General features: G+C 43.4%; 1 protein-coding gene across 1 annotated transcript in view; it reads right to left on the bottom strand.

Annotated features, from left to right (window-relative positions):
• SOX5 (SRY-box transcription factor 5) overlaps nt 1-20,908 on the bottom strand; it is a 285,147-nt gene that overhangs the window by 123,005 nt on the left and 141,234 nt on the right. The window contains exon 6 of the mRNA XM_041484509.1: nt 19,600-19,668. Coding sequence (XP_041340443.1) covers nt 19,600-19,668 — 69 coding nt within the window. The remainder of the gene's footprint in view (nt 1-19,599; nt 19,669-20,908) is intronic.

Raw genomic sequence — 20,908 nt, 5'->3', positions numbered from 1 at the left:
TTGTGACTGGTATTTTCTGCTGCAGTTGGTAGAGATGAAATTGTGCTGTTCTAACAAGGAAGAATGGTTTTTTTCCACTGGCAAGATTTCAAACTTTGACTAGGACTACCAGCATTATTTCTGCATCCATACTTTCTGAACCATCAGCCAACACTACCTTTGCTAAAGGTAGTTTGTCTGTCAAATTTGTGCCCCTTCCTAAAGAAACAGCATATGGAGCAAGTAGAGAGACTGAAAAGCAGAAAGGAACAAAGCAGAAAATGTAGTGTCAACCTCAATAACCATTTCACAGGGCTAGAACAACCATTTTATTTTATTTGCCATTCAACAGCTTAACTTCAAATAGGTGTTTAATTAACTCAGAGTGGCAGTCTAAACGTTTAGCCTGAAGCTGCCTGGCAGAGGGGAAGTATCTACTGCACTTGCAGATTTAGAGCATCAGGCTCAAGAAGAAACTGTTAATTGCATAATGCAGAGAATTCATGTGACACACACACAAAAGTGTAAAGATCAAACTCCCACCATAGCAAAGTTTCTTCTATGCAAAAAACTTCATGCAAGTCTAAAAAGTCTAAAGAGAAATGAGGGCACTTATGGCTAAAACCTGTTTTCACAAAATAAAATTCTACTGGTTTTGGAGTAACATATTTATTAAAATAAAAAAAAAAAACCAAAAGCAGGAAAAACAAATCTAGGAAAGCATTTTTATAAAAATACAAGCACAATATGTTCAGAGGAGGATGAACAGGATTAAGGGGTTTTCAAACTTAATCCAAAACACTCTAATATTGGTTTAAGAAAGCACAAGGGCTCCCAGTTGCCTAACAGAAGCTGGGCATCTTACTATGGAGATGGGAGAAACAAGGAAGGCATCATGCACCTTGCCTCCACTACCTGACATCCTATCCAGTGGCAGAAGCACAGCTTTAAGCATCCTCCCTCTTATTTCTTGGGGTCTTTACTAGGGACCAAGCCAAATTAGAAGGAAATGAATGCCCTGGCAGCTGAGTGATGATTTTGAATATTTGACTTCTTGCCCACCACCCTGCCAAACAGGTACATTCCCAGCATGCAGTGATATATGGTGCCCCTTAAAATGAGATGGCCCTCAAATATTTTCTGTTCAAGTACCCCCGATGCCTCCTCCCTCTTTAGTTTATTATAGCAAAAGATGTCACACTGGGACTGTTTTAATCAGCAAATAAACCAAGTGCCCAGCACCTGCCTTGGCTTTTATTATCATAATAATCCTGTTTTGTTTTTTAATTCTAAACCATCAGCAGCCCAGCCGTAGGTGAGCGTGTGTCTCTGCGGCCCCTACGTCGGCTTTGTGGCTTCATTATCAGCAAGCCATTAAATGAAAACCAGGGGAGGAAGGGCAGAGATGGGAAAGCCAATTGTGCCTGTTAAACACACCAAGCTGGCCTTGGGTGAGCAGAGCATGGCACAGAGGCAGGGCAAGCACCAGGAATGGAGAGAGAACCAAGCAAGGCAGCGCACAAACCACCGGGGGCTGGAGCAGACCAATCCAGGAGAAAAAAACACACAGGCAGGCATGGCACTGGCATTTAGCTCAGCCAGAATGGAACACAAACCCAGCAGTGCTCCAGGGGAGTGCACAGGGACTGGTAAGGGCCTTACACTCTGATTTGTTTGGGCAGCTCTCATGGAAGCGAGGGGTGCTTCCAAAGGGAAGGTGTGTGCTGACAGAGTCTTGGCTCTGTTACAGTGAATGGATCTGGAAAAACTGAAACGCAGCAAACGCTAAACATGCAAAGAAAATTGTTTTCTTACCTTGAAGAGGACAGAAACAGACCCTCATAAACTTTTTACCACTTGTTCACTTCCATTTTACTGATGGAGCAGATCAGTTTTTCTGCATTAAACTCTATTGATGTGATTCAGTGGAATGGCACCAACATAAATCTGACTCTGGGAATAACAGAGTCTTTTCTGCCTGCTTCCCTGCCTCATTCTCCCAAACACTGCAGTCTGCATTCAATTTCTTCCAGTGCAATGGGAAATTCTATAGAAAACGAGCAGAAGTGGAGCCAGAAGATAAAAACCTAGACGGCCTGAATCTTTGATAACTCTGCACTTCAGTTCACATTCTGTGTTGTGGCCCAATGGGAGACGCCTGACAATCTGGGTTCTGTTCCTGGTTCTGGCAATGAGCTGCAGCCTAACAATGTGCAAGCTGCTTCCCCTCTGTCCTCAATTCCCCTGGTCTGAAAAACAGGATGCTTTAAAAAGAAAGAGAGAAAGAAAAAAAAAATAAAAAAGAGAAAGAAAAATATTCCACGATCCAGTGATGACAGTGCTACATAAAATCTGGATCATGCACAAATATCTGTGCAAATAGACTGTGAAATGCAAGTAAAACTTGGTGATTTAATGTTATTTTGTAGAGCCAAAAGTAACTACAAGGGATGAAAAGGCAGAGAAGAATTATACCTGGCAGTTATGAAATAAGGGATGATGCTTCCAGAGCAAAGTTTCCATGCACAGGGAGTAACATTTGAATTTCAAGTCATTGGAGTATTTTGACATCTCTTTCTGCTATTTAATAGGAAGTAACAACAATTTATCACAGTTCCTCTAGGAGGTGTAAAACAAAAATAGCCAAGCATTGTGGGAAATCTACATTGCCAAAGCTTCTGAAATAATCTGAGCAAAGACAAATCACAAGTTCAAGAAAGTGTCCTTCATGTAAGTATTTCAGTTTCCTTCTGAAGCAGTAAGAACCTTAGAGATAAGGACCAAACTTCCTACCCTAATCTTTATTTCTAAAAAAAGGGATTGGGCAAATAGGCTCAACATCTTAAGGCCCACTTTTCCCAGGGACTGGATAGAATTAGATCTGAGTGGGTTTATCTCAATCGAACTAGGATAGTTTCTATTAAAAAAAATAAAAATCCATATTTTAACCAGCAAAGTTTAATCCCTTCTTTTCCTGTGAAAACTCAGATAAGTTTGATTTTGCGCCTCTCGCTGTCTCCGTACTCCAGGTATTATGTCACTGCACATTAGACTGTGTCAACACACCGTGACTTCGCTCCCGCTAATGCAAAACCTCAGCAAACATGGAGCCAGCAGATAATTTCAGAGCGCTTTCTTCCCTCTGGTTAATGTAACTCGCTATTTATCCTCCCGTTTTTCTGACACTTCCATTGAGTGATAGTCCCAAAACGAGGAAAATCAGCCTTTTGCATGCAAAGCCGTCTTAAGGCAGGCTGGCGAGCAGCAATCTTCCTGGGCAGGTGAGCTTCACACACGTCTCAGGAAGCATCTCTGCCCTGGGAAATGCAGGAACAGCGGTGACAGGCTTCCAAGGAAGCCTCCTCGAGTCCCCCTCGGGCGGAAAGGAGGCTTAACCTCCCACAAAAGGGCACCTCCTGAAGGAGCAGGGAGATGACGTCTCACCAAAGCCCACGGGTGTGAGGCTCTCAGAACATGTGCCCACACTCGAACTGTGAGGGAAGCCTGCATGCCTGAACTTGAGAAATGGCTGCTTTCAGAACAGCCTCCTTTCTAAAAACAATCTATCTTCTCTTGCACTTAAGTATTAAAACATTGGCTCAGGTTCCTGAAACATTAAGAAAAATAATACGGAGAAGAAGCCGTGTGGAACTTGATAAAACTGTAACATCGTGTTAGGCTTGTCCTCATATTGGTAATTTATTCCAGCACAAAGTGTCTCTAAATGCTCATGTTTAGATTTTATGCTGTTTTGTACAAGAGGAGGGAATTCCAGACTCCTTCAATCAACATGTAAACATTTTACCATAGTAAAAGCAAGTAAAACTTCATGGGTTTTGAGTCAGTCAGTAATGAAACACCAAAAGCAGACAATGTATTTCACAAGAAAGAAGCCTTTTAGGAAATAGTATTATATAGCATTATTAAAGTCCCATCTTCCCCTGTTAACTACTGCATGCTAAAGCAAATGTCAGCCTGGGGGGGGCTTCATGTTTCTAAATTAAACACCCTTCAGACACGCTTTCTGACAGTTATCTTCAGATTTTCCACAGATGCTGCCACTGCCAGCGCCATGGAGTGAAGCACTAAAATAGATCCAATGTTAGTGTCACATCCAGGCAGTGCTGACACCCCTGCCACTGTAACTGCAGGAGGAGAACCACGCTTCGTGCAGAGGGCAGCTGATGGCACCGTGGATGACACTTTGGGAGCCTGAGCCACTGATCAAAGCAACAGAAAGTCACCAGCAGAAGGTTCTGTCCCGGACTGAAAGCAAGAGTCCATCCCTGCCCATTCTCTAGATATGCTCTGCCTTTTGAACACTGAAATGGTGGAAGTCATTCCACTTCTGCAGATTCCCAGGGCAGCCTGGACAGATGCAACATTCTCTGGAGGTTTTGCTTACCCTGTAAATCATCATCATGCCTATGTTCTTAATTGTTTGGCACAGCTCCCAGGACATCCATTACATCTCCTGTGACTAACACAGCTTTGTATCTGTTCACCCCTGGGGCTTCCAACCAATAAATGTCTGGGCACAGAGAGAAGGGCATGAAAATAATGCATTATAGGTCAGCAATGTTCTGTCAGGACACCTGAACAAAATGAGCCAATGAAACACAGTACAAGGCTCTTGCTCCTCTCTGTTTTTCCCTTCTCTGCCTTTCCTAACATCTAGAGAGTCAGTCACTAGGATTGTACTGGAGTGGGGAAGTCCTACTCTAAACAAAGAGCTGAAAGAATACTAAATGCACACCAGATAAGGTGGCATCAGGTACTGATTTAGGTACTCAGGTACTGAGCCTATATTCTGCCTACTGCACACCTCAGCTCCTGCCACTCCAGACCTCCCCAAAGCATTCCCACAACTAAGCCACAAAACCAGATGAACAGCAGCATCTTTTACTCTACTCCAGGTGAGGCTGTGAGAAAGAAAAAAGCAAGGCAGGCAGAAAAGTACCTGTGGTACCTGTAACCCAGCAGAGCAAGCCCAGCTTCAGTGGATGCAGAGGAAGGGCTCAGCCTCTACCCACGGCTCCCACTGAGGAAGCTTCTCTGAGGATGATGGAATTTATGGGGGCAGTGACAAGAACACTGGGAGGAAAGCAAGCTCTTTTTGCAGCAACAGTTTGTTCTTTTTAAACCTTTCCAGGCTCTGAGGGAAGGTTAAAAGGAATCAGTTCTTGGAGGCCAACAGGAGAAAAGGCAAACACACCCACACCAAAAGAGCCAGAGAAGCAGTGAGGGCAGAGGGACGGGGGGCATTTGTGCAAACACACATTTCACGTGCCATTCATTTAAAGGCACTGGCATTTTTATCACAAAGAAGAGTTTAATCAAAGTCTCAAGAGATCTGCCATAAAGGAAGCCCTTGCCTTGCTGCCTGGGCTGCCTGAAAGAAACACCTGTTATGCACAACAAAAAAGACAAAACAAACAATAGGTATAGAAGGGAGGCCATGGTCCAAACAATGGGAATTGGAGGAGCAGTTTTCTCTAAATGCAGGACTAGAATCCTATCAAATGAACAGCTGGGGAAAGCACAGTTCTTTATATTTGCAGGGAAGTTGCACAGATTATATGATGGCAACAAATACAATGTATGTATCTGAGCTCTGCTTCCTAGGCACCAGAAAGGACAGGAACCTCCTAAGATATCTCTGAGTGGAAGGATAAACTTGCCTGAGCCCAGCTCCAGGAAAAAGAGCCAGATTTCAAAGGAACACAATGGACAATTTTCCTCCCACGGGATCTTTGCAGGAGTTTCTGCTAAGAGGACACTGAGCTCAAGCAACCTTCTCAAAAGGTGCAGAAAGCAAACTTGAGATTTGCACAAATCCACCCAAGTACACAAAGGGGATGTGAACAATTCCCAAAATGGATGTTCTGTTTTAAATAAGAAGTGCAAATAGTCTTAACAAAGGATACAGAATTCTGTGTCAGTATAGCATTTACAATACGTGTTTCGTTATTCTGATTGTACCAAAAAGGACAGGAATTCTGAACTGTGCACTAAGAAATAATGCAAGGGAAGTAGACTTAAAAAACACCCTGAAACTCATGACACAGAAAGCTAAAAATCTTGAAGAATATTATTTCAAGCCTGCCTTTCATTTCAAATAAAGAAAAAGTGCAAGAAATAGAGCATACTTCTAATTCTGGTCACTAGAATATATCAGCCCTCCAAAACTTTGCTTACCAATACAATGACAAAGAAATTTCTGGATCTATCTGGTGAGCTATCCTACCCAGGGAAACCTCCTGCTGCCAGAAACAGGTTCTATGGAAAAACTGAACCCACATTTATGGGGTGTCTACAGCCATGGAGACATTCAGAGAATGACAAAAGGGAAAAATAAGAAGTCTGAAAGTTTTATTTCCGTATATTTTTCTAATTTGAAGTAATTAAGAGTCCATTTCTGCTTATATTGCATCTTGTTTTATAAGCATCAGTCTGCTTGCATCCCTGGGAAATTCTGTGATCATCAATGCCTTGCTCTAAATTAAGAGTTCTCTCTGTTTTCCATGATCTCAGACGAACTGCCAGCATGGCTGAAGAGTTCATAAAGCCTTGAAAAATTCACAGCTACCATCAGCTGCTATTTAGTAACTATTCATAACCTGTAGCCCCCACTTGGAAAAACACCCTTCCTTCTTCCTCAACTCCTTTAGAGCCATTAAAAATCAATGCTCAGGAAAGCAAAGCAGTTTGTAATTGAGATCTAAAATGGGGGATTTCAAATGCATGCACAAAAACGTGCATGAGGCAGCTTACGTGTGTGTAAGGTGAGAATGGAAACAAGGAGCTGCTTCACAGATGCTCACTTATTCCTGGACTACAAATTTGTACTCCAGGGTTAAAGAAATTGGAAATTATGCCCAATTTAGATGTATGTGATTCTTAGGGATATTACTAACTTAAAACTTATTACATACAGTACATGAAAAAGCCCTTCTTGCTTATTCACAGCAGCTCAGAAATGTTTAAACGGCAGACAAGATTCCACACACAGTTTGCAAGATAAGAAAATATATTCTCACCACACAGAGCTCTAAAGGGACAAATGCTGCAACAGCTTCCATCAAACACTGTACCATCAGCCTCAGGGGTTTGGTTTTTTTGCTAAAGCACAAAGAATGTGGTAAATTAGGAGAAAATAATTGATTAGTGGCACAAAATGATCCAGGCCCAACCCCACTGAGGGAGAATGGGAGGAACAAATGGAGGTTGTGAAAAAAAAGAGTCAAACTCCACTTTCAACACCACCAGTCCAAATTCAACAAAGGCACTCCATCTCCCTTCTGCCTTCCTGAAGAGGACAGCAACAGGAAAAAAAGTCTTCTCTATTTTGATGGAGACCAAATTTGAAAAAAAAAACAAAAAAACAAACAAAACCAACTCAAAACTGGAGGAAGAAAGGAAATGTGACATTAGAAAAAGAGGGGACTTCTCAAGACAGGCTCTTGTCCCCCACAGCCAGGGAACTGTCTGTGGAATTCTGTCTGTCTGCCCAGGAGAAGCCAGCATTTCTCCTGTAACTCCAGTGCCAGCTGGCACTTCACCCACGCTGACACTCCAGGGCTCAAACTGACCTGGAGGTACTGCAAGGGCTGGTGTACCTGCATCCTGAGCTTCCACAGCCATCAAACCACACAGAAAACCAGTTAAATAATGCCACACTGCAGGAAAAGTCAGGGAATCGAACAGCAGGGAATGTCAGAATTAAGGCTGTCAAGATAATTTTAATTTTCCCATTTGTGATTTTGGTTTATATTATATTAGCATGTAACTCTGGAATACAATTTTTTTATTCAACATGTATGACCGAGACACATGAGAATAAACTAAAGGCTCCTATTTTCACTTAATTCTGGCACTTGTAACTTTCAAATGCCTTACTTTGTTACCTAAATAATGCATTTCTTTGCACACAGAGTTCACAGCACACAAGAGTATAGAAATGTTTCAATCATTTCTGTCAAATCCATTTTAAATTGGTATTTTGTAGAAACTATCCAAGTTCCAACTTTAGAATAATTTGCTGAACAGTATCACTCTGATCTTTTAAGTAAGCCAAAGTTGGTAAAAAAAATGTTATAACACACACGTTGTATAATTATTTTTTGGTAAAATTGTACTAAATATTTATGAACTCCAAATACTGTGAATTACATTTGTCTTGTTCCATTATTATTACTTTCCATCTAAGTCTTCATTTTATTTTTTATAACTTTATTATGCTTATCTTGGAACATAAATTCTTTTATTTAACTTCTAAATACAAGAAACTCTGACATATACCTCTAAATCTCTCCAAAGCGCATTTTAAATCAATTTGAATAAAAATCTGAAATGGTTCCTTAAAATTATTTAACCGTTACAAATTTTATTCAACTTTTCAGATGAAAAGTGAACTTAGTGGAGACTCTACACAAGGTGTAATACAGACAGCTGACACGAGATCCACGACCCTCCAGGTAATCTTTGTTCCACCGAGACTTTCACAAGACAACCGCACCTTTCCCTCTCTTCCTCCAAAATGTTGAGCTGGGGGTCACTCACGTCACCCCTCCAACCACAACCCCTCAAGGAAGTACAGAATGTTTCATTTACTCTTCTTTAAGAGCTGCCTGCCCCTGTAATTTGCACGCTGCAATTCAGCAGCAGGTAGGTGACAGAAGTGGACAGCTAAATCTAAACTGCTCCCCTTGGCCTCTTGCATGGTCTTGCCCTCTCACCTTGCCTCCCCAGCCTTGCAGGGTAAGGCACCATCAGCTTCTGGACACCGAGGAGAACCCAAGGTGAAGATGATTATATGGATTCAGTGGGTGGAACCAGCTTTTCCCTCTGAATCCTCTGAACCGTCATCCCAGGGGAGAGTTTGGAGGGCTCTGTTTTGAATGAGCCATCAAAACAGAGCTGAGACCACTTAATGTGGCAAGTGTGAATCAGAAAAGCAAGTCACTGCCAACAGGAACTAAATGAACTTCCTCTTGACACAGGTGTGGGTGCTGGTGGCAACCCTGGAATGCCAAACATAATTTCTATCTCAAATATATCCATTTTGGCTAGAAAATAACCATTTCAGAAGGAATCAGCTGGGCAGAATGAGATGCCTAGTGCTTAGAATCATAACAAAAGATAATGATCCTTATACACCAACACCCCCAGTGTTGTTAAGATTTGTGAACCTGGCAGCAGATTTTTTGTTTGAGTAGTGCTAATGGATGCTTTTTTTTGTTTGAGTAGTGCTCATGGATGCAGACCAACACTATGTTCTGTCCAAATTCCAGTTTGAGATATGACACACTGCTTGCTTGTGTCTCCCTGTCCTCCCACTGGAGATTCCCATCCCATCTCCTGTGCTTGCACATCTAACAGGTGAAACATCATCACACCAATGGACCAGCCCAAACCCTGCACTGGTGACACCACTGCTATTACAGTCAGGACAAGAAAATGTACCCTCACACTCCTACACATCAGAATCTCCCACTATACACACTAAAAAGTAACATTAACAAACATTGACCCAAAAAATTACACCCTCTGTTCATGCTGAGCATCACTACAAAACAGGGCAAATGCTTAAAGAATCCTTAACCATTTTCTAAGAGCCATGCAATTCCAAGCATATTCCATAATATTGAAGAGGAAATAAATGAGATCTGAATTTGGCTTAGAGTTTCATTCTCTCTGGGATCTTTCAGGATGTCCTGTGCCACATAAACTAAATTTTACTTGGCCAACAGAACCAAAACCCCCCAGTTCAGAGAAATCACCAGAATAATACGTAGTTGTGAATTTTCAAAATTTGTTTTGTTCTGGGGGGTGAGACCCTACCCCAAATGCTCTCCAATCATGCAGCCATCTGAGTCATTTTGCAACTGGTGACCCCTATAAGGATGTTCTTGTTTCCAGAGCCAATGTGATGCCACAGAGCGATTTGTCTGTTCAATTGAATTCTTGCCTCCAGATAGATAGATAGATAGATATAAAGTTTATTTTGAAATGTCTCCTAGTGCTTCTGAGCCTGACTGATGTGAGATGTTATTTTGAACATGCCAAAGCATCTGAACGGCTCCAGTCCTTTCTTTTCAGCGTGCATTCCTTGATAAGTGGCAAAGCTTCCCACTTATCAGTCACTCAAAGTGACTGTGGCTGTCAGTTGTGTACAAAGCGCAATCAGCCTGGAAGAAGAGACACCAGCATTTTTCTTCTCAGTTTGAAGCAAACACGTTTTGACTGCTAGTCATTCAATTTTAAAGCATCTTCAATTAGGGGCGGATGAAGATATAAAGAAAACACATCCTAAACACCTCTGCCAGCCAGCAGTAAAAAAATTATTGTTATCTCCTGCTTCACCTTACCGCAGAGGCAGCAGCGGCAGCCTTTTTTTGGCTGTACAACAGAAGTGCTCAGGACTGCACAGGCTGCACACAGACAAGAGCAGGGCCACGGAGAGCTCGTGCTCAGCTTCTCCAGCCACTTACAGGTGGCACCTTGTGCCCCTGCTGTGCCAACACCTGCACGGGCACACAGACAGGCACAGGGCTCACAGGGCACCCCACGCCACCCACTCTGAGCACAAACACCCACAGAATGACACGTGCTGCTCTGCAGGCAGCAAAATGCCAGACTAAACCATTAATAAGGCCCTGGAAACACAGACAAGGGAGGGCTGCCAGAGAGGAGAAGCTGCTGCAGGAAAGGGTGGGCAGCTGCGTAAGAAAGGTTGCTCAGCACCTGGGAGCTGAAAGTGAAAGAAAATGGTCAAAGCTGATGATGAGAGACGCAGAAATTGGAAAGAGGATCTGAAACCAAACAAACAAACAAACAAAAAAGACAGGGGCCTGAAATGCCTGCTGAGATGAGGCCATGGAGCTCAATGCTGCCAGCTCTGATGACTGGATTTGACCATTAGCCCTTTCCTCACAGTCTAAGATGCTGGATTATTTTGGGTGTTTCAGTGCTCTGGTTTTTAACAAAAAAAAAAAAAAATTTTATCAGTCACTCAAAGTGACTGTGGCTGTCAGTTGTGTACAAAGCGCAATCAGCCTGGAAGAAGAGACACCAGCATTTTTCTTCTCAGTTTGAAGCAAACACGTTTTGACTGCTAGTCATTCAATTTTAAAGCATCTTCAATTAGGGGCGGATGAAGATATAAAGAAAACACATCCTAAACACCTCTGCCAGCCAGCAGTAAAAAAATTATTGTTATCTCCTGCTTCACCTTACCGCAGAGGCAGCAGCGGCAGCCTTTTTTTGGCTGTACAACAGAAGTGCTCAGGACTGCACAGGCTGCACACAGACAAGAGCAGGGCCACGGAGAGCTCGTGCTCAGCTTCTCCAGCCACTTACAGGTGGCACCTTGTGCCCCTGCTGTGCCAACACCTGCACGGGCACACAGACAGGCACAGGGCTCACAGGGCACCCCACGCCACCCACTCTGAGCACAAACACCCACAGAATGACACGTGCTGCTCTGCAGGCAGCAAAATGCCAGACTAAACCATTAATAAGGCCCTGGAAACACAGACAAGGGAGGGCTGCCAGAGAGGAGAAGCTGCTGCAGGAAAGGGTGGGCAGCTACGTAAGAAAGGTTGCTCAGCACCTGGGAGCTGAAAGTGAAAGAAAATGGTCAAAGCTGATGATGAGAGACACAGAAATTGGAAAGAGGATCTGAAACCAAACAAACAAACAAACAAAAAAAGACAGGGCCCTGAAATGCCTGCTGAGATGAGGCCACGGAGCACAATGCTGCCAGCTCTGATGACTGGATTTGACCATTAGCCTTTTCCTCACAGTCTAAGATGCTGGATTATTTTGGGTGTTTCAGTGCTCTGGTTTTTAACAAAAAAAATTTCTGGCCTTCCCTTGTGATTGTGTGAGAGAACTGGAAAATGGGAAGACTGAAAGCTCAGTAACAGAAAGTAAATTAAGAAAAGATGCCAAAATGGCAAGAAAAAAAGTCATGAAGTTCAAAACAGTGTTATAATTTGAGAACATTTGGACCAGTAACACTGGAGAAAACAAGCGCTATTGCCATCAAGTAGCTCAGCATAGGCAAAAAAAGCTGATTTACCTCAATCAAACATGCCCTTGCATTTCCAATAAATTCAGGTTCACAGAGTCACAGAACACTCTTGAGTTTGAAGGGTCCCACCCACAAGGGTTCAGTTCTTCAGGGAATGGCCTGTATGGGGATCAAACCCCCAACCCTGGCAGAGCTAGCACCATGCTCTCACCAACTGAGCTCATGCAAGTTTTAAGCAGATACTCCTGGTTTGCACTGGCACAACAACACCAGTCCACAAATTTGGATGGCAGAAGGGTATGGAAAAGGCCTGAGATCAAACTAAACTACCTGCAGAAACGTGCTAAGGTTGCCTGTGGAGTTAAAACCACGGTGCAAATGATCCTCTGCACTGAAAGAAGTACACAACAACCTTTTACTTTCCTCAACAACTTAACTCTCCTAGTAAGGGAAGAAATGAAGGCCCACAGGTTACTCAAAATCCAGTCTATCACAAATGCTATTAGCTGAAGCTGAGAGGACAGAAAGCAATTAGCTCATTCTGATTTTTCTTTTTTTTCTTTCCCCTATTTTCCCCCTCAGCCCCAAGGGTTTGTTTGTTTGGGGGCTTTTTCCGTTGTTGTTCTCTTTGGTTTTGTTTGTTTATTTCAGGGGGTTTTTTTGTTGTTGTTGTTCTCTTTGGTTTCGTTTGTTTGTTTTTGGTTTTGTGCATGCCTGTGTGTGGTTTTGAATAACTTCTTTCCCAGGGGATTTCTGCTGCTCAAGGGACAGGCGAGCTCTTCTGATAACTGATAGGAGATCAGCTGCAGAGCTTTGTGAGGAACAATTGTTCTGCCTCTCTGCTGGCAGCGTCAGGGGTTTGGGAAGAGGTTGCAAAGTCATGGGAAAGGCTGCAGTGTGACTCCTCCTCGCAGCTCACTGAGTGCAGCATGCCCTGTTTGCAAGCTGTGGGACAACAGCTGCTCCTGACACATGATGGATTCGGACAAAATGTCCCCACTTCCACCAGGACTCAAACATGCTCAGTCTGACTGTGCACTCACAGCTTGTCATATCCACACAGGCAAAAAAAAAAACAAAGGCAAAAACAAACCACTTCAGTGGACAGAGCCTGCTCTAAAAATATGTTGGAGAGCGAGGAGGAAGATACTTTCTCACAGTTTCCTACTGAAGAAAGGTCCCATTAAACTCCTGCTAATATGAACAAGAGCCTTTTCCCCATGTTCAGTGGGAGATGGATCAGGCCCTCACTTCAACAGCTTTATTGTCTTACCAAGGAAATCTTTTGTCCTCACCTCTCTTCCATGTGCGAAGAGGACTCCAGTTGTGGAAAAACTGAAACTGCTCTGCCTTGCAAAGCGACTGCAGCAGCACAAAGCACTGCTCTGCTGCCACTGACTTCTCAGAATTCCCAGGGAAAACGGGAATCCATGAGCAACAGGCATTACTGACTCTGCAACCAGGCCCTTGTGCGGCAGCTGCTCAGTTTTGTGTCTCCAGTGAGGAACTCATCACCTCCAGCCCTTTAAAACCCCTGGAGAACTCTGATTACAGACACAGGAGAGGTTGGGAACCAGCAGAAATGCACCAAGACCTTGTGGCTGCACTGAGGAGACACTGACAGGGCAAAGATTAAGAGTAAGGATCTCTGCCCTCCTTATTATAAGCCCAAAGTTCTCCAAGTATTTAGCTCACAGTGGTCTGCTGGAGTTTCTTCTGAAGCAGCAGACAGAAGATGAAAAGCTTAGCCATGTTGGAAATATAATTTAAGACTGCAAACTTGTTGGGGCAGGGAAAAACAATCTTCACGTTTCTTTTTGTACAGTCAATTAATCTGTGTCTTCTCTCAACAAGACAGAGAAACTGGTACCTTCTACAAAAAACCAAAAAGAACACAAACAGGCCTAGATATCCTGCAACCAGCTCTGGGTAACAGATGATTTCTCACCTGAGGAGTGCAAAACAAACAACAAATCTAAACAAAACAAAGCAAAAATCACTGCCATAACTGGAGGGTAAATGGTGGTATCTAAATCACTCTGGAAGCAGGTCTCTACCACTGTTTTGGAAGACTGGAATCAGTCCAGAAGCTCTTGCTGTTTGGAAAGTTCTGACAATAACAACTGTGTCATTTCAAAACTTTGCATGTTAAGCTTAAGAAATATTTTGCTGAACTTCTGTGTAACTCAGAAACCAAATCCCTCTTTCCTCCCCAAAAATACAGCTACGTTTTGAAAAACAGATCTGGCTAAAAAACGGCCTAGCCATCCTGCAGGAAATTCTAAGTTCAAGATTTTATTACATTCCAAACTGGAACACGTTAAACCTCAGAGGGCAGTGAGAATGGGAATATTCTGGTTTGAGAACCGGCAGCACAGCCAGGCCTCTTCACCTACCCACAGAAGTGATGGGGAAAGGCACACAGGCAGCGGGTGGGAGGATGGAAACCTGGATCCAGACCCCCAGGAAAAGCCTTCTGTGGAGCTGGGGGGACACGCAGGGCAGCAGGATGGAGAGCCAGCACAGCCAGCAGGCTGCAGCCCCACGGTGCCCACAGGGCTGTGGTGCCCACACTCCCCTCTGGACAAGCTGCTGAGGGTCTGCAAAGCTCGAGGCCACAGCACAGTGCAACATGTCACCTGGCAGGGGGGATACTCAAAGGGTTAATTCCATTTTTACTGTGCCTGTGAGACCTTCAGCACTGGAATAAGGCCTGCCAAAGGTGCTTTCAGCAAGGAGAGTTGGGAGGTAAGAAGAAGACATGTGGGCCAGGCATGCAGTGACAGACAAAGAAGATGGGGTGGGATTTATGGGGTTAACTGTTCTGTGCGTGGAGAGACTGCACCTGAGTGACCCCCTTGCAGAACCTCCTGCAGGCACCTTCAGGCCTGAAGGAAATTATTCCCTCTTTAACACAGCTTTAGTGCTGGAGAGGTTAATTCCCACATTTCAGGCATTTGGTACCAGCTGGAGCAGGCCAGGGACACTGGTTCCAGCTTTGCATCAGAACTTAGCTGGGATCCCCTCACTCTCAGAGGTCCAAACCTTCTCACAAAAAAAGGGTCCTATTCAAACATCTGCTCTAGCTTTGAAGGAAAATGAAAACCCTCTCCTAAAACACAGACTGCTGTCTGGCAGGAACTGCCCTCGAGTTTCAGAAAGCACTTGGTTCTTGGGCTGCGTCACTCAGAAAAGAATACCAATTAGTAACCAATTACTGACAGTATTAAACTGAAAAAGTCAAACAAAACTGCGGCCTAAATGTTAGAGACACTGTAAAGCAGCATTTTTGCTTCCTGCTGCTTTGAGATCTTAGTTTTACATTATTGGCAACCTGAAGTGTTCCAAGATCTTGAGCTGGGCTCTCCAAAAAAAATTTTGACTAAAAATCAGAACAGATTAGAAAACAGCATTTGGCCTCTGTTTTGTTTGCCTTCTAATTTTGGAACTTGTAGTGCTCATGGTTTCAGATTTTGCCTGGAAATATGAGAGTTGGAAGTTTACATTTGGGAGAAATGAAAGCTGGCATTTTTGTCATCACATGACTCCAAGAGCTGGGGCTTGAGGGAAAAACATAAAACATTGTCAGGTTTTCTACAAAATTGTGAGATTAGCAGCATCAGTTTTATCACAATTTAGGCTGCAAGGTTGACCTATTTTATCAACAGTGCCCTACTGAATATGAATTGCTTTATGAATTTTAACAACCATATTTCATTTTAAATACAGTTCAATTAAAGTGACATCCGTCACCGAGCTTCAAAGCAAACCCTTCCATCACATCCTGGGCCAGACTTTGTCTCTGAACTGCACGACCCCTGCCAAGCCTGTGTCTCAGAGACACCCTTTGAAGAGGGCACCTCTGGGGTGAGCTCAGCTCAGCACCACGAGCACCTCCCAGGCTTCTGCCGCTCTCTGCCCAGCTGGCAGGAGAGCTCAGAGCCCAGAGTGCCCCAGGCTCCAGAGCAAGGGCACCAGGGAGCAGACTGTGGCCCCACAAAAGATCAGTGGGTGACCAGGAGAGCTCCCTTGAGGCCCTGGAGGACAAAACTGACCTGAACCCAAGAACCTGCTGAGCTGAACTAGGTGCCAGCCTGCTGTTTTGATTTTTTTTAAGATTTCCTAAACCTTCTGATGTTAATATTCTTGTAACAAACTTTTTCACACACTTTTTGTAAACAACTTACTGTTTTGTATTCCTTTATGGAAGAGAAGAAATTTGATGGACTGTTGGTTTGTCCAGTGCCATTGGAGAGGTGGCACTTTCACCCTCCAATCCACTGTCACCTTTAGAAATCTGTAAGTGTAGGAGTCAGAAAATAAACTCCCCCTTTTTGCCTTGAAAACAGCAGCGTGTTCATGTTGTGTTGTTTTGTGTCCTACAGTAACACCAGCCTGCTCTGCAGCTGCAGGTAAAATACAACCTGAAACCTTTGGGGAGCTGGTGCACAAGAGCTGTCAGAACACACGTTCCAGCTCCATTTATGGCAGAACAGCAGCACTAGGGGTGCAGGGGGGAAGAGCCCCAACACTGAGCAGGCAGAAACCTTACAGGGAAAACCTTACCCACACAAAGATTAGGCAGAGCAGAAAGCAGGGTGCATGGCGGGATGCACCCCAAAGTGGCAGGAAAACAAATGGGGAAGGGCTAATTAATTATTCAGAGGAACTCAAACCTCTTCAAAAATTAGGTCTAGAACATCCTGAAAAGTAGAAAAAAAATTATAAACATGCTCCAAAACACAAAATCCCATCTAGATCCCATTTTTAGCATTTTGAGGTCATACAGATTCTCAAATTTAATCTAATCTGCAACTTTCCTGCAGTTTACTTAACTCTCTACACAAACTCCTTGTTTTCTGTTTTAATGACACCACCTTCCAATTAATTCAGCAGAGATGGGCTTGGAAAAGACGTGTCAGTTACAGACTCACATGCCAGGCACATTTTTCTAAGCTCAAGGAACTAAAGCATCCTTCTCCAGCATCCCAGAAGTGCTAGTCTAATTGAGCTGCAGTTGCACTGAGCATCTGCAGTCCTCTGAGGAGGAGAGGGACTCACAGTCCCTCCCTGGTTATGGATTGCGTATCAGTGATTGTGTGATGGGCTAAGGAGAAAGGGAACTGTTTCCAAGTTAGCACACTGAGAGAAAGGACTCATAAATCATGGGGTCAGCCAGGTTATGCTTTTTTCTAACCTTAGGGTATTATGCTTTCGATACAATATTTCAATGGCTTTTTTCTGTGTAATAATTTATATGGAATTATGGCAACTCTTACAAGCTTAGAAAAAAATTGGCTCAAGTAAAACGATTCCTTTGTCATAAATAAGTTGAGTTCATAGCTACAGCACAATCATTCAACTGCACCTAAGTCAAACAGTTACCCACTCTTTGTAGGAATATTTCCCGTCAATAAATCTAATGCTTTTTCAAAACTTCAGGCCAGTGTGACAGAAGCCTGCTAGATTAATTAGGGCAAGGTCAGAAAAGCTGAACTCACAGCTACATTCTTGTCACACTTCTCTTCCACCTACCATCCCATACGCTGTAAACTCACTGACCATTTTAAACATGGCCATGTTAGGGGGGCTTCATTGCCTTAATTAACATACAAAGGATGATTTCTTTAAGAATTGTTTCTTCTCTGACAGTCACTAACTGAGGAGAAATGTTCTGCTTTGCGTTCACTGTCAATATGGATTTTTTTTTTTTTAATTTTTACATGTTTTTCCCATCAGAGTTATGGGCTTCAGCCAGGGTTCATGAGACTTCAGGATCATACAGGCATGGGACTGCCCAGACTGCCTGTGCAGCATCACCCAAGTTTCACTACAAACAGATCAGCTCTGTGGGACTGAGAGAACAGTGCTGTCTCTCTGCCTGCTCCATTCCTGACCTTTCCTGCCTGACCATCCAAAAGGAGGGTGTCACAAATCTGATGGGGTCTGTGTGAAGTGCACCCTGGAGGTGAAATTCTGACCTCGGCAGGGTCAATATTTCATCTGCAATCCCTTGAGACAGACCCTCAAATCATTTCTGAGGATTGCAGCTCCTATCAGATGGTACTTGGCTGACTTTCATTTACTACTGACTCAGGTCAAACTTGGACCAGGGATCAAGAGATGAAAGGCTCTATATCTCATTATCAATAACCAGGGTTTTCTTCACTACCCTAAAAAAAACATACTTCATTCTTATCTACAAGGCATTAAAACTTAAAAGGGTTGGGGTCAAATTACGTTACTTCAATTTATTTTTATTCACTGCTTATAAAACAACTTCCTCTCTCGCTGCCATAGCTAAATGCTAAAAATACAAATATTTTCCTTGCTATTGTACAGGTTTTGCTATTGTTTTTCTTTTAAAGTCTTATTAAAATGCAGCAATAAAGAAAAATCCCTCCCACACACAAATTAGGAAGCAGAAAAGATTACAGAGGTCGAGGCCAAATCAAGCCTCACCAATCTCAAAATTATTTTCAGCAAAGCACATCCATCTTTTATAGAAGTTGCCCTAAAACAGAGGGATGGACCTTCCCAGGAGATTTTCATAAATGCTCAAGCCCAGATACAGACAGAATGTCCTCTGGAATGACAGAGCCAAGTTTTCTTCCAGCATGAAGCCATACAGCTCCTCTGATCTGGCTGGAATTAGGTTTCCTTAAATGGCTTACAATTGTGATTGATAACTTTAGGCAACTCTCTCCGAAATGCTGATGAAAAGCCTTGGAAGGAGAATCCTGCTGCTACTGAACAAACAGAACACAGACTACAGCAACTCGCAATGCTCTGTACAAAGCTGCATGATTAAACAGCCAGAGATTCCACCCTGGTCCCAGGCATCTGTAAGAAGTCAAACCTCTCCTTTGTTATTCCATGGAAACCTTCACAGGCAAACTGATTTGCACTGTTCCCAAAACAGGGGCATGCACATGGAGGAAAAGTAACGAAATACACTCAATGGCATGAAAAGAAACTTCTGAGTACAGCATGGCAGAAAGAGGCTAAATAAAGCTTACTGGTTATCCTGGTTTAACAACATTTTCTACTCCCAGGAACAGACCTGCAGGTACCTGGAACTCACACAGCTGCTCTCCTGATCTAACCAACCTTTCAGCCAGCTTCTCACTCACACAATACTTCTCCACAAATAGAAATTTCCAGTCTCCCAACACCTCAGGCAGAGGGAAGAAGGTGCACCTGATTATCAATCACTGAAGAGAACTGCTTCAGCAAAGCCTCAAAACCAGAGCTGTAGGACACTGGTTCCAAACAAACTCTTTCTGGCAATGCTTTTGTCACTCCTGAGCAAAGAGGACTGGTCCTGCAAATGCCTGCTTGCATGACCAGCTCCTCCAACAGCCTCTTCCTGGCCCTACAAGAACCATGTTAATCACGTAAGGCCTTCCAGAAACTGACCTTTTTTTTGCTAAATGACAAGTAAAATCCTCCTGTGTTCCCATAAACAAGATGCCAGCCAACCGTAGAGATTCTTAAAGAAACTGTGGCACCAATGGCTGAGGGAAAGAGTGGGGAAGGGAAAGGAAGAATAACAGGGGCACGGGAGGAGATGCGTCTCTGACCTGGATCTGCTGCTGAAGAAGGTTAATTTTGTGCTGCTGCTGCAGAAGCTGCTGCTGCTGTCTTGCAATCTGTGAAGAAATCGCAAAGAAACATGAGATACGGATCAGCATTCCCAGAGTCCATCCCCAGGAAGCTCTGACCCTGCTTAGTTCTTTAAACCTCTTCTCTGAGCTAAGGAACCTTCGGGGGCAGGCAGCAGCCCAGAGAGTGCTGCTGAAGCAAGGGGCACAGGAGTGTTCAGGGACAATTCATTGCTAACGCAGTGACAAAGAGAATCCTATGGAAAATGCTGTGCTGCGCAGAAGACAAGGACCTATGCAAACATCTTACTGAAATGGCACTGCTAAAATTCCCCAGGAGTGAGAACAACACCAGTGGGGAAACCAAAAAACAGTGGAGGAAGGTAGAAAAGGCAAAAAAGCAGGATGGCCAGAAATACTCTTCTGTTTGGCACCACCTGCTTAATTTTATTATTTTTTTTTTAATGGCCATCTGACACCATGGAGGAAGGTTCTTAGTGTACTTTTATAATGTAGAAACAGGCACAAAGAGACTGGCACTGAGCTTGGAAAAATCACTGGCTCTCCAACGTGTGTATCAGCCGCAAGGCACTGAGGGGGCAGGCAAGGCCACAAGGCTCAACATGAAACTGGTTTATGGAGGTGCATGGAGTCCTCCAAGCCTCCTCTCAAAGCCAAGGGCAGCTTTCCAGAAGGACTTCCACCCTCCCGCTCCCCCAAATAACTGCAAATGCTGCTGCAGACACATTTTACACCCCATGAAGGGAAAAAACAGACATTAACAGAATGGAGTTAAGAGTTCTAAAGGCTGGAGGGAGATAAACCATTCTTGAAATTAAAAAGCAAGTTTGAAAAACTTCCACTGAAGTTGTCTCGAAAGCTCTGCTCCCACGAACAGCCAGTGCAGCAGTAAAAACACCAGAAAGAGCTCTGCTCCTCCCCTGTGTCATGTGTACACATCTCAGCTGGTAATTTAGACATGCTTACTGGGGGAAATGTTGTGCTTTCTTCCCCTTAGGTAGCTTCTTTTCTTTCTACTGTTAGATTATTTGCATAAGAAACACTCACTCATAGTTAGCTCCACATCTAACAGATGAAATGAGTGTTTTCTTTTTGGAACCTTTCTTTAAGAAAGAAAAATAATTTTTATCACTACATTTGTTTCAGAGTTTGGATATTTTCAATAAGTATACAGAATTTCTTCAATTAAAAGAAATCCTAGTTATCCTAATTTCTTATTGCCTTTTTCTACTGTCTTCATTTTCTTTTTTGCCTTCAAATCCCCGTG

The sequence above is a fragment of the Pyrgilauda ruficollis genome, unplaced genomic scaffold, assembly GCF_017590135.1.
Source record: "Pyrgilauda ruficollis isolate IOZ18807 unplaced genomic scaffold, ASM1759013v1 scaffold66, whole genome shotgun sequence".
NCBI classification, from domain to species: Eukaryota; Metazoa; Chordata; class Aves; order Passeriformes; family Passeridae; genus Pyrgilauda; species Pyrgilauda ruficollis.
The sequence above is the reverse complement of the archived record's forward strand: the minus strand, read 5'-3'. Positions and strand labels throughout refer to the sequence as shown.